This window comes from Calidris pugnax, unplaced genomic scaffold (assembly GCF_001431845.1).
Source record: "Calidris pugnax isolate Ruff unplaced genomic scaffold, ASM143184v1 scaffold273, whole genome shotgun sequence".
Classification (NCBI taxonomy): domain Eukaryota; kingdom Metazoa; phylum Chordata; class Aves; order Charadriiformes; family Scolopacidae; genus Calidris; species Calidris pugnax.
The window spans coordinates 8,826,574-8,840,097 of record NW_015094508.1 but is presented as its reverse complement, the minus strand read 5'-3'; the positions used below and the strand labels follow the sequence as shown (position 1 = coordinate 8,840,097).

At 39.1% G+C, this 13,524-nt stretch overlaps 1 protein-coding gene across 2 annotated transcripts in view; it reads left to right on the top strand.

The window, feature by feature from the left end:
• Positions 1 to 13,524, top strand: part of NDUFAF2 (NADH dehydrogenase (ubiquinone) complex I, assembly factor 2) — a 61,797-nt gene that overhangs the window by 36,377 nt on the left and 11,896 nt on the right. For both annotated transcript variants that reach the window (XM_014965028.1, XM_014965029.1), the window contains 2 exons: positions 1,248 to 1,337; positions 11,271 to 11,311. In XM_014965028.1, the coding sequence (XP_014820514.1) occupies positions 1,248 to 1,337; positions 11,271 to 11,311 (131 nt within the window). The remainder of the gene's footprint in view (positions 1 to 1,247; positions 1,338 to 11,270; positions 11,312 to 13,524) is intronic.

The window sequence follows — 13,524 nt, the reverse complement described above, 5'->3', positions numbered from 1 at the left end:
GGGTGGAGAATGGCTGGAGAGCAGCCCTGAGGAGAGGGACTTGGGAGTGCTTATGGACGAGAAGCTCAACATGAGCCGGCAGTGCGCGCTGGCAGCCCAGAGAGGCAACCATGTCCTGGGCTGCATCAGAAGTGATGCCAGCAGGTCTCAGGAGGTGATTCTGCCCCTCTACTCTGCACTTGAGAGACCCCACCTGGAATACTGTGACCAGCTGTGGAGTCCTCAACACAGGAAGGACATGGACCAGCTGGAACAGGTGCAGTGGAGGGCCACGAAGATGATCAGAGGGATGGAGCACCTCTCCTATGAAGACAGGCTGAGGGAGCTGGGATTGTTCAGCCTGGAGAAGAGAAGGCTCCGGGGAGACCTTATAGCGGCCTTTAATACTGGAAGGGTGCCTATAGAAGAGCTGGAGAAGGACTCTTTGCCAGGAAGTGTAGTGATAGGACAAGGGGAAACGGTTTTAAATTGGAAGAAAAAAGATTCATATTAGATCTCAGGAAGAAATTCTTTACAGTGAGGGTGGTGAGACACTGGAACAGGTTGCCCAGGGAAGTTGTGGATGCCCCATCCCTGGAAGTGTTCAAGGCCAGGCTGGATGGGGCTTTGAGCAACCTGCTCTACTGGGAGGTGTCCCTGCCCATGGCAGGGGGGTTGGAACTCGATGATCTTTGACGTCCCTTCCAACCCAAACCATTCTATGATTCTGTGATTTAGTTTGCAAGCATATGTGAAAAGGCTCACATGGACAGAGCAGTTGCCAGTGATTGGAGATGATGTGGCCTGACAGCTTTGGAAAGTTCGCTTGTGAACTTTCAGTGCTGGGTTCTGACTTGAGAACAGCATCAAACTTTTAATCCTTCACCTGTAACAGTGTGGAAGATATCCAGGTGAAAATAAAAAACATTTGATAGAAAACTGATCGACATTTCATCAGAGAAACATTCTTACAGGGATGGATTTACCAAGGTGTATAATTTGACTTAAAATATATTTGTCATTGAAAATGCAATTCAACTGTAGAGCATGCAAGCTTTTGTTAGAGTTACTGAAACACATAGTATTTCAAATAGAGATCTAGATGGTAATCATTTTCTCAGTATTTTAATCCTTCATTTTTATCCAGTACACATCATTGCACTTTGTGAATAAGTACAGTTCTTTCAAAACAATAACATAATTAGCAATTTAAATATTATATAGAAATATATTTAACTGCCTTTTTTTTTCTTTTTTATTTTCCATAGGACAAATTATACCAGAAAGAAGATTTGTAGAAACAATAAATCGCCAAGCATATCAGTATGAAATGGGTGACTTTCCAACAGAATGGGAAGGTAAATCCTGAATATTTTGCTTGTATTTTAATATAATTATTGTCATTGAATGTAGATTCAGTATTTTTAATGGAAAGCCTTACTGTGTGAATGGGTTGTCTGTTATCTTTCGTTTTGAGTAATGCAGGCTTTTGTTTAACTGCATAGTTATTAGTTATTAAGAATTCTTAAAGTAACCCCTTTACAAATAGGATAAGTTCTGTTTAGGAAATCAGTACTTAATAAAAATGTAAATAAAGCCTGTATGATCATGACTTTTCTCCTGTTAAATGTAAAAATATTTGTGCCTGAGGGGGATCTGATAGAATAACCAAAAGTAAATGTGTTAGACTTCCTAATTATGCCTTCACTGCAGTGTTAATTTGTAGGTCAGTTGAATTATTAGTGGCACAGTGACGGAGCTCTTTTGGGTTTTTTTTGGTGTTGATATTTCATTTCCCATACTCTTCCTTGCACAATCTTGCAGGGTGTTGGAGAACCTGTTAATAATTAACCATTTTTTCTCCACTACTACAGGTGAGAATTTTGTCTGAAAATTTGAGACATAGAAAGAAATTCAGGGAGGTTAGAGTAGTTCCTTAGGATTAGCTGAGCAGTCCTTGGAAAAAGAGAGAAAGCAGGGAAGGAGTATGTTGGTCCTTGAAGCTGGAGGAGCTTGAGCCAGATGTGGGGTCAAGTGTGACTTAAAATCCAGGACTCTACGGCATAAACACAGAATCCCTGAAATAGTAGATAGCCTACTCATCATTTAGCATGCTTTTTTGAGGAGAATAATATCTGAGCATCTCCCAGAAGTTGGTAGATTTAAAGCAAACAAACTTAAATTTTAAGCAGTGTGTAGTTAAACTGTGGAATTCCTTGTAATTGAATATTCTGCTTGATGGAAGTTTGCATGAGTTTGAAAATGGATTAAAAGAATTTGTAGAAGGAAAATCCTTCTCATACACAAATACTACTGTGGTTTGATTTATCAATGAGCTGCAAATTAATGGAGGCCACAGTGTGTTTTGAGGAAATACTGCAATATGCTTGCTTTACCTCATTCTCTTTCCTTTGCGCTCACTGTTGGCCCTGAGGGAGATGATGCTGAGGTAAGAGAAAACTTTGTTCTAATTTTATCCCTTCTTGGAGTCGGTAGAGAAATATCAAATGTTCCCATCTTGCATTTATCATTGTCAGTACACTGATTCCTGTGACTTTTTTTGTGATCAACCAAGACTAATATTAATTAAAACCTTTTCAAAGGTGTTTCAGCCCTATTAGCAGCATTTGCCAACTGTAGCAAAACCACAGTATCAACAGCTTGTACTGCCACGGTACCCACAATTGGCTGGGAAGGTTTCATCTAATTGCTCCTGGTTCTTTGTTAGTCCAAGATAGCCATCTTCTGAAGAAGAGCAGCAGCCTGGTAGGTTTGTCCTTACCAAATCATCTGGTGCTTGAATGCTTGTCTACCTCATCCAACTTTCTGGAGGTCTGCTGCCTTATCCAAAAGTTCTCCAGTTCTCTTTGTGACCTCAGTGCAATCACTCTGCAGCACAAACACTGTGAAGCATATATAAACCTTAGGTAACTCTGCCCAGGTGTGAATGAATTCTCATGTAAGACCTCCTGCTGCCTTTAGGTGTTGAAAAATGCAGTCCAATAGTCTCTAACTGCTGTGCTTGGCTGGAATTAACAGAAAACAACATGGACAGTCAGACTGTCTCAGAAGAATGTGAGCTCATCACTCTTTTCACAAAGAGTCTTAGACTTGTTCAATTGAATTGCTGTATGAACCTGTTCCTTGGAATTGGCGTAGCACTAGTAAGCCTGCACTTCATCTCTCTTCAGAAACCTTAGCACAAATTCATGTGATTTGATGGTGTGGTACATGGGAGGGTACAGCTGCTTGGAAGGGTGCTTTTGGCAAACACCACTATAGGGACCCTGGACTTGAGAGTTAGGTACCCTATAGTACGGACTTGTCTAAAAAGATGTTTTTTGCAAGTCAAAGGCATCTTACTCAGGTTTGTTATAGTGAAGGAAGAACAATTGGTCTGTCCCATTTTATGAGCTGCATTTACACCTTTAACACTTAACTTCCTCATCTTTGTAACTGAAGGTTTTTTCATTGTGATTTTGTTAGCACCAAATAGAATTCACAGAGAAAAGGAAAACTTACAGTTTGCAGATAAGTAACAATTTTTTCCTTTTTAGTGCTAGATTTCTCTAGAAGCAGAAAGAAAAGATACATCCATCTGTTTTTTTCCTCCCCTTGTGCATTCCATAAGCAGAATAAGTGTGTAGTTCATGTTTCTGACAGATAAAGTATGGGAATTCCATAAGAAAAGGTTAACCTGTATTTTTTTGTCCAATGCCAATTTAAACATTACACACAGTTTTGTGGAAGTATGAGTAACTTTAAAAAGTCAAAAGTGGTATTTCTGCTGTGGGTATAGAGGCTGTTCAAAGAACTAATGTGCCTCTGCTATATATTGTGTGAATTAGGGATGTGGGATGCTCTGAAGTTCAGTTCCTCATGACTTCTTTTCTGCCTCCTGTAAAATGAAAAATTCTCAATGAGTAAGAAATGGGAAGGAATAGGAAGAGTAGCGAATTCAAATAATGCTAGAGAAGCCGATTATCTGGGGGGGAACAGTTGAATACAAGGTTTTTAGATACACTTTGCTGAAAGGCTCATTACAATTCTGTCCCTACTTTTTCCTCTTTAAGATTGGTCTAGAAGTTTCCCAGGCCCACAAGAACTGTGCTGAACTGTCACTCTGTATCTTCTTTCCAGACTCTTGAAAATTTCCCAATGCATTTTTTCTGTGGGTGTCACTTTATATTTTGTGCTCTCATGGATGCTGATCATTCCAGGAAATAGTCTGAGACTTTGCAAAAGGATTTCTAAAATACTTGCTGTTTTCTCTGAATGGTAGAAGATGAATATAAGTTAGAAGGCTGTATAGCATTTCTAACTTCTGTTTTCTTTTTACTCTTGGAAATTATGTAGATTTTTAGTGATCTAAATTCTCTCTGCTGGGCACATTCTTTCTTTCATCTCCAGGGGCCTTCTCTCTGAATCCTGTATATGCACTGACATTTGTGGCCTCTACGCTTCAATTTTGGCTGGTTCAGCATTGGCAGTGTCCTTGCCTAGCCTTCTCAGGCTTTTCACCTTAAGGACTGTGCTAAAGATTCTGTTGTCTTATTTCCCCTCCTTTTTCTTGGGATATGTGGAGAACTGATTTCACCTGTGCTGTCTTTGTTCTGTCAGGACTCATTTTTTTCACTTATGGGTAATTGGTAATGGCCACCTGATATAAAAGCAGTCATCCCAGCACCGTTTTCCTCCCCTTGTTTCCCATTGTGCTTACTAGAAAAAGAACCTATAATGACTAAAAATGGTTAACGACTAAAAGCTGGAAGTATTTAAAGGCATGAGTTGTCTGAGAAGAACTTGCACAAAACCAAGGACAAAGGATCTTTTAAGGAGTGGGAGCAGGCTGTAGTGAAATTTGAAGAAGGCTGAGTTAAATCTCATTGTGCATCTAAGACATTCAGCCTGGACAGCTGGTAAACTAAGGGGCTGATTTTGATGCTGTGTTTATCAGGTTACCAACATGTAGTAAGGTAAACAAGACTGAGCATAAAGCTATAAGGCAAGTAGATAAACCAATCATCCAGATTACAGGCTCAATCTGTGCAAGTTGTTTCTCAGAGTCTGGAGAGGATGTTTGTGTTTTAGTCCTTAGTGTAGTGAATACAGGGTTGAGGGCTTACTCCTGACGGGTTCGCCTGGAACTTTCATCCTGAATATGTTAGTTTTAAGTGCTCCACAGGATTAAATTTCCTAAATTCTCACACCTGTGAATTTTAAAAAAGTTGTGAATGTATGTTTAGGCTTTTGTAAAACTGAAACGTGCTCGATAATGAAGGAATGGAATCATAATCCCCTGTGTTATCTTTAGTCTTAGATATTTGTACACAGAAAACTAAGTTGATTTTCATTTTAGAAATCCAAAAGTGTGCTTCTTTTTGTACTGTATTTTTGAATTTAGAATGTAATCCTTACACACAATACAATTATTACCTGTTTTTGTTTAGGTGAAGCCTCTTATACTTTACTATAATGTGGGAGTGTGTTCTTTACTTTTCCCTAACACAGGAATGCACACCACAGTTAACCTTTCTGTAATGCTAGTTCTGAATGTTCACCTACTGTAGAACGTGTAATTTACTTCCTCAGGACATGTCAATAGTCCTCCTGAGAGGACATCAGTAATTTTACATACCTATAGACATTCATGAGATTGCATGCTTCATGCAGCATTTTATTGCCCATCTACTCCTAGTCTTTTTTTTTTTGTCTTTCCTGCTAACATTTAGTGATTAATGGGAGTCTTAATTTGCATGCTCACTTTTACGCTCATTACAGTGTGTTATGTGCCAGTAGGAGTCTTAAAGTTCAGTGAAAATCTCATGCATACTAATAAGAATGCAAATGAGTGCTGATAAAAGAATGCAAGGGTCTCAAGGTAGGAAATGTCCAGCTATCTTGCAAAATTCCTCTTAGACAAAAGTAGCATTACAATGAGTACAGAATGCAGGAAGGCCATCCAGATAAAATGAAAAGCAGCAGCATAATTAGTTTGAAATGGAGGCAATGATTCATTTTGCCAAAGCTTTTTGGGGAGGCAGGAAAGCGTGTTTTGGTTGCACGCAGTACATACATGTTAACTGATCTACGGTACCAGGTTTAAAACATCTCGACTGACAACGGTGAGGGCATTATGTTTTGTTGGCGTAGGGAACAGGAGTGTTCATCTGGAAATCTTTTCCGGCTATAACTGTCACTGGACACTTTTTAATTAAGTATATGCATGTGTGCATATGGTGTTCAAATAATATGTAATAAACCCCCTACCTGCCTTGTTTCCATCAAAAAATATGGTATAAATCTGTTCAGTAACATAAACCTGCATTGACTAAAAGTGTAATGAAGAGTGCAAAGAAAGGTGGGAGTGCTTTTCCATTGCTAAATTAAATTCAGTGACTATATTTTCCAGGGAGAATACAAAATTTCTTCATTTCAAGATACAATTTTACTTGGATTTTGTTAAAATTAGTTTGAACTCAGTACTAAATCACTAGTTATATTTTTAGACATATTAATTTTTCCTTTAATTGTTACCATAAATTTCTCTCGTGCCTGAGTTATGAGGTGTTAGTGGTTTTTTGAACCTTGTATTGGATGCTCATACTATTGTTGATAACTTAAAAAAAAATGAAAGACTTTTAAAATTTTCTGTCTGAAAGAGTGCCACCTGAAAACTGGTGGAGATTAAATATATTGGAGTCCTCCCATTCTTGTCCCTAAAAGCTGAGGAGTGGTCAGGTGAATTGTTAGAAAAATGTATTGCTTTTGAAAGACTGATAGAACTATTAGATACTAAAGTATAATATACTAAAATAAAGTCAGTTCAGATGATGTTTTCTTTGCTTTTGATCTTGTAACATGTCTTGAGCTGTGCTTTACGTAGACTATTTCAGAAATGGATTTGCACAGAGGGAATATTATATATTAAAGCTAACTAACTTCATCTTATGTAAATTTTGTTACTGTATTTCTCCCTCAGCTAGTGAAGGAGTCTTTCATTAAATAATGATTTTTCTGATGCAGCTCATTAGCGGTGATAAAGAGAGTTTACCTTTAGTAATTTGGAAAATAGTATCCAATATTTGTGTCAGCAAGTTTCATTTAGGGTTAAACTGAAAAAAGATTTGCAGTCCTGACATTTATTTGAAAGAAGGAAGGTTGATGGCTCCTATAAAACCATGCATTCAAATGCTTGTTATAGCTGGAAAGAAAACTAGCATGATGTTGTGACTGTGTGCATTATTTATGTATTTAAATAGATACAGTCTCATAATGGAATGTTTGATATGAGAAATCTTCCTAAGTTAAGGATTTTTTTGTTGCTTTTGAGTGTTGGTACTAATTGAGATCCACTAATGAATGAAAATGTGTTGCATAACGCTCCTTGGTTCACCACTTCTGTTCACAGGACACGTGTCATTGTGTTACCCGTCACTGTTCTGCCTGTGGCTTGTTAAACTGAGGCAGATAATTAAATGATAAAATCTTTTAATAGAAGTATTCCAGTCATCTGAAAATCATTAATCAAATAACTGCCTAAAAGTCCCATCTGCTATTGAAAGAAAATCTCTTGTAATGGTGATATTTCAGCAGTGTTTTTTAACTGCAGCTTAGTAGGATTTCAGCTTTTTAGAATTTTTCTTTAAGAATCACTAATTGTAATCAGTTGAAGATAAACGCAGCTGACATTTTAAGGAAATTCTGACAATTTAAAAAAAAAAGCCATTTTTAGGTGCTGAGAGCTGTGGAGTTGAACTGAGTGTTACCATATTTCCAAGTGACAGAGACAAGGCGGAAGATGATACTTTATTGAAAGTAATCTCTTAGATTTCGATGGTTTAAAACTTTTTTTTTTTTTTTACAAAACATTTTAAACTATACTTATTCTTTTTTTCTCCAGCTGTATCTTTTATTGGTTAGTGTCTAGAATACATACCTTGCTATACCTGCTATCTCTACCACTTTCTTGTTTTAAATGGTGACGTTGGAACTGTTGCTAAGTATGGACAAAGATGACTTCTGTTAGGAGGAAAGTCTTACGTACAATGATTTTCTCTAATAGCATCACTGGTCCTTTTGCAAAGATTGTCTGCAAGGTTGCCAGCTAAGAAGTGCTGGGTCTCAGTCATCCCAGTTATGTCTCTGATCTTGCCAGATTTTGCATTTGGAAATTCTCATAAACTTTAGGTGTTTGAAAGTGCTACAGGTACGTGCAAAACATTTTCTAATTGTATAGATATAGTAGAAAGTCATTGTTTTGTATTTTGGATTATCTTATTGGGCTGGGTTTTTTTCTGCTCACATAAAACTTTTGCAAAAAGAGTATGTTGGCTATTCAGTGCTCAGTTGCTTCTGCACAATGGCAAATTTGGGTCTAATCTTTGCTAGGACCAAAACACGGCTAAGAAGAGCTGGCAGGGACTGCTTTTAAGAAAAGATGTTTAGGAAATGATATTTAAAAGAATCCATCTTCAGAGACTGTCATCTGGTAGACAAGAACCAAAAGTAATGCCTTGCTTCATATCATTACAGGTGATGTACCATTAACCTTGAGTAAAGGCTGTTGGCCTTGCCATCATGGTTAAATTCCAAGCTATGTAATGCCATTTTGCCTCCCTTAATTCCGTTCTTATGTTAACTGGAGCCTATTCCTCATAAAACCAGTTTCATAATTTTGCTGAAGCAGAGCAGTATTAGTGTTTCACCCTATGTGTAATTGTATTTTCAGTGGTGAGGTGACATTATGACTCTGTGCAGTTTAGTGTCTTGGACTTGCTGTCTGACTGTTCCCCTCAAAATGCAGCACAGATGGTATTAGAAAATTAAAATTTGGAATAGTTCCTTTTTAAAGCATTTCTGAAACCTTATAGACGGCTACAAGTCAGACCAGGAGTTTGACTGGGTGATAATTAATATGTCATTTTTGCTCTAATTTTCAAGCACAGTAATGGAAGTCTTAATTATCCAGATAAACATATCAAAAGAACATTTTGCCATGTCTCAGCACTTGGAACTGGCTTTCCTTATGTTTGTCCTTCTGCTCATTACTAGTCACTTGCATTCTGCTACTCATTCATTTGAAAATTATAAGCAGAAAAGACAAATGTCTACTAAATACACAGCCCAGCACCTACCAATCGCGTAGATTGAAAAGGCATGAAAAAATGCTACAGTAGCGATACTTATAAAAAGTGATGGTTGTCTCCTTGTCCACAGTCAGGTAATTTGTTTGCCTAAATAATGCCTGTAATAGTTGGAGCTATCTGTAATAATTCATTGACTGGATGAAGCAAGACCTGATGCAGTGCAGCTTCTCCCTCTGCAATGGGGACCCTTTGGGTTGCCACCTCCTGTCAGTCCCACACTCGCTGTCAGTGTTTGCAGTGGGAGTGGGCATAAGTTTGTTTGCCTTGGTCCATCATGGAAAAGCTGAGCCAGAGGACAATTGTCACTGCCACTGCTTTTCCTTCTCTGCTGTCTTTTCCAGCATGAATTGGCTGAGTGACGGAGGGAGCCCCATTTCAGTTATAGAGTCATAGGGTTGTCCAGGCTGGAAGGGACCTCCAAAGGTCATCTAGTCCAACCTTCCCGCAGTCAGCAGGGACACCCCCAACTAGACCAGGTTGCCCAGGGCCTCGTCGAGCCTCACCTTGAATATCTCCAGGGATGGGGCCTCAACCACCTCCCTGGGCAACCTGTTCCAGTGCCCCACCACCCTCACAGTAAAGAGCTTTCTCCTAATCTCCAATCTAAATCTGCTCCCCTCCAGTTTAAAGCCATTTCCCCTCGTCCTGTCACTACAGGCCTTTGTAAACAGGCTCTCCCTGGCCTTCCTGTAGCCCCCCCTCTCAGGTACTGGAAGGCTCGTATTAGGTCTCCCTGGAGCCTCCTCTTCTCCAGGCTGAACAACCCCAGCTCCCTCAGCCTGTCCTTGTAGCAGAGGTGCTCCATCCCCCTGATCATCCTTGTGGCCCTCCTCTGGACCCTCTCCATCAGGTCCATGTCCTTCTTATATTGAGGGCTCCAGACCTGCACACAATACTCCAGGTGAGGTCTCACCAGAGCAAAATAAAGTAAAGAATTACCTCTCTGGACCTGCTGGCAACGCATCTTTTGATGCAGCCCAGGATGTGATTGGTCTTCTGGGCTGCAAGTGCACACTGCCTGCTCATGTCCAGCTTCTCATCCACCAGCACCCCCAAGCCCCTTTCCTCAGGGCTGCTTTCTAATACCTCACCCCCTAGTCTGTACTGATGGTGAGGATTGTTCTGGCCCAGGTGCAGAACCTTGCATTTGCTCTTGTTGAACCTCATGAGGTTCACCTGGGCCCACCTCTCCAGCCTGTCCAGGTCCTTCTGGATGACATTCCATCCCTCTGGTGCATCGACAACACCACACAGCTTGGTGTCATCTGCAAACTTGCTGATGGTGCCTTTAATCCCCCTGTCTATATCATTGATAAAAATATTAAACAGTATTGGCCCCAGCACGGACCCTTGAGGAACACCACTTGTGACTGCTCTCCATCTGGACTTTGAGCCATTGAGTACCACCCTCTGGATGCGACCATCCAGCCAGTTCCTTATCCACTGAACAGTCCACCCATCAAATCCATATCCCTCCAATTTGGCAATCAGGATGTTGTGGGGGACCGTGTCCAAGGCCTTACAGAAGTCCAGAGAGATCACATCCATAGGTTGCCCCTTATCTACTGCTTCTTATCATACCTCCCCTCTGTGGTCTCATGCAGTCAGGGCTCTGCAGCCCTTCAGTCACATTTGGGGCTGTATCTTGTATTCCTGTAAAGGATTTCTAGGTGGCACTAACATAAACAGGTTTTCAGCTTTAACAATGCCGAACCCCTCTTTCTCCAGAGCGGTCTACGGCTTTTCATGCTGTTCAGCAGTATTTTGTCACTTTCTCAGGGCAAAGCTTGGCTCTGTATAGCAAGCTCAACAGCAGGCCTGGGCAATGAGCCCTGCTTTTTAAGCCCTTTTTTGGCAGCCAGGGTAGCATGTAAACTCTGCCCAAGATGTCCTCGCAAAGGTGATTTTTGTCTTTTCCCTTTTCTTCCCCCTTCCTTCTGTGAATACTGAAAGTATTGATATGGGAAATAACATCTTGGGTCTTTATATTTTGGGAAATAATATGGCTCGCCAGGTTGTGGCAAATTCTATTGTAATTTTTTATATAAACATTTGCTTTCTGTTACAAATCATCATATTTTTGAGTTTTAGTACTGTCTGTGTTCTTTGAAATAATCCATTTGATTTTTATTTCTTTTACAGCATGGATAAGAAAGAAGAGAAATGATCCACCCAGCATTGAGGTGAGAAATTGTCTTTAAATTTTCAGTTGTTGTAATTAAACTACAATACTTAATTTATAGTGGACCCATCTGTCCAGTAATTTGTCACTTTTGGAGGAGAATTTAATATGTTGCTTGCCTAAGCAGCAGCTCTTCCTGGTGCTGGAGGTACTGGTTTGTTTCAAAACCAGGAGCAAGGAGTCTCCACAGGTGAGAGAACTGTGGATCACTAGTGTTCTAAATATTTTACCCTCCAGAAAAAGCAATTTATGGACAATGAAAGATTATTGGGAGTAATAGTGCATTCAGAGTTTCAGGACTGCTTATACCTTTAGTTTGATGAGGTAGCTAGGTACTTTACCTGCAGAGCAGAAGTGACATACCAGAATTTGAAAAGTAGTTATCTTTTCTTGCAAGTAATCTCTAAATTTTTTTTTTCTGTATAAGAAAAGGTAGTTCAAATATATGTACATTAAAAATTCTTGCTAATATTTTTAAAATAATGCTGCAGTCACATTTTAAATATGTGATAGTGCAGCCTAACATTTTTTTTATGTATTAGTGTAGGGTGATAAGTACGATCTACTTCTCTTCAGGTTTCAAAGTCCTATACCACAAACATTTATACCACGATATAATTAAAAATATAATTATACTAGTGAAGTACATACAGAATACTGTTTGGTCCCTGTTTGTAGGACTGACTTGCTTTAGTGTTTTAGTTATATAAACTTTACTGGCTGCTATTTCATATTATACTCCCTTTTTGACAGTAATGCTGTTATGGTAAACTACTGTTTGACAGCAATGGAACAAGGGAATATTTGTGACCGTATTTCATGTTGAAACCCTGTATAACAAATCTCCTCATTCTTTCATGTATTTCTCATGAGACTAGACTATTTCTGTAAAGGGATTCAAAGTCCACAAATTTTGCATTTTTGCTTTAATGACATTTTACTGTCAACATCATGTTGTAACACCACAAAACAGCATTACTGTTCCTAAAGCATAAATCTCTGGAGCGGTGCGTATTGAGACCTACCTTTGTGATCTGTAATACCACTTTTTGGGATGGTTTTCCTTTTTTCCTGTCCTTTGGCTGTCATCTTTTTTTTTTTTCTTTCCATATCAAATACATATGTTAAACTTCATTAAAGTTTCTGTTCCTTTGCTCTCCTCTGTTTACCTACTATCCCTCTTTAGCTTTTTACATTTGGCTTTTTTATATTTGTTAAACTTATCTTTTATTCAGCTCTCAGGTGTGGATGATTGAGGTTGCCAAACTGCTCAGGCTAAGAGCCCTCATGATGATCTCTCTGATCAAACTTTAATTGAAAATGTTGCAGAGATATGGCTTCACAAATCAGCTGAATCTTCCTGATCTTACCGATAGCACTGATGACCACATTTGGGGAACCAGTGGTTTGCTGAATACTGTAGGCCAACGAATTGTCATTCATAACCATCATGATGTGTCAGTCACTTAAATAAAAATGAAAGTGAGTTGTCCTTCCTTACACTGGTCAAGGAAGCTGTGTCATGACACCAGCTAAGTCTGTTGATGATGTTCTTAAGACTTGATAATATTTTATGTTCAGGCCATTTTTTCTTCCACAAACACATAAGTGATCTTTTTTTTTTGTTTCTATTGTAAAGCTTTTGTTTTCTCACAGAATAAATTACTTTATATCTCTTTCTTTAGATACTTTTTTTTTTTTTAATGGAAGAATACTCCAGTGACTTCACACATCAACTTGTTCAGTGTTAAGTGTTTCACATACTTAACAGTATCTTTCCTCCCTGTGCCCCCACTGCTTTTTCCCTGTTTTTGGAGGAAGTCATTTAGACTTCTGTGTAGTAGGCTAGTTGTAACCCAAGAATGGTTATTTCTAATCTGACCAGTGATGTAAGGCATATCAATGGTTGGAAGCCTTGGATTTTAAAAGTCAGCTTCTGGGATACTGGAAACAGTTGGTTGTTTATTACATCTTGAAATATGCCAAGTCTCATTCTCAACTCACTTATGATGAGGGTGATAACTTTGCAAATGAATGCAGATCAAGTTGATTCCTACCTTGCGCTGAGACGTATTCTGTTCCTATGGTAATCAGGGAGTCCATCTCGATAGAGAATTTTTGATCATGTCTGCATCCAGAGTAAGCATGCATGTGTGTATACACATATATATACACGCATACTGCTTTATAACAGGCGACAGTCTGAGCTTGTAT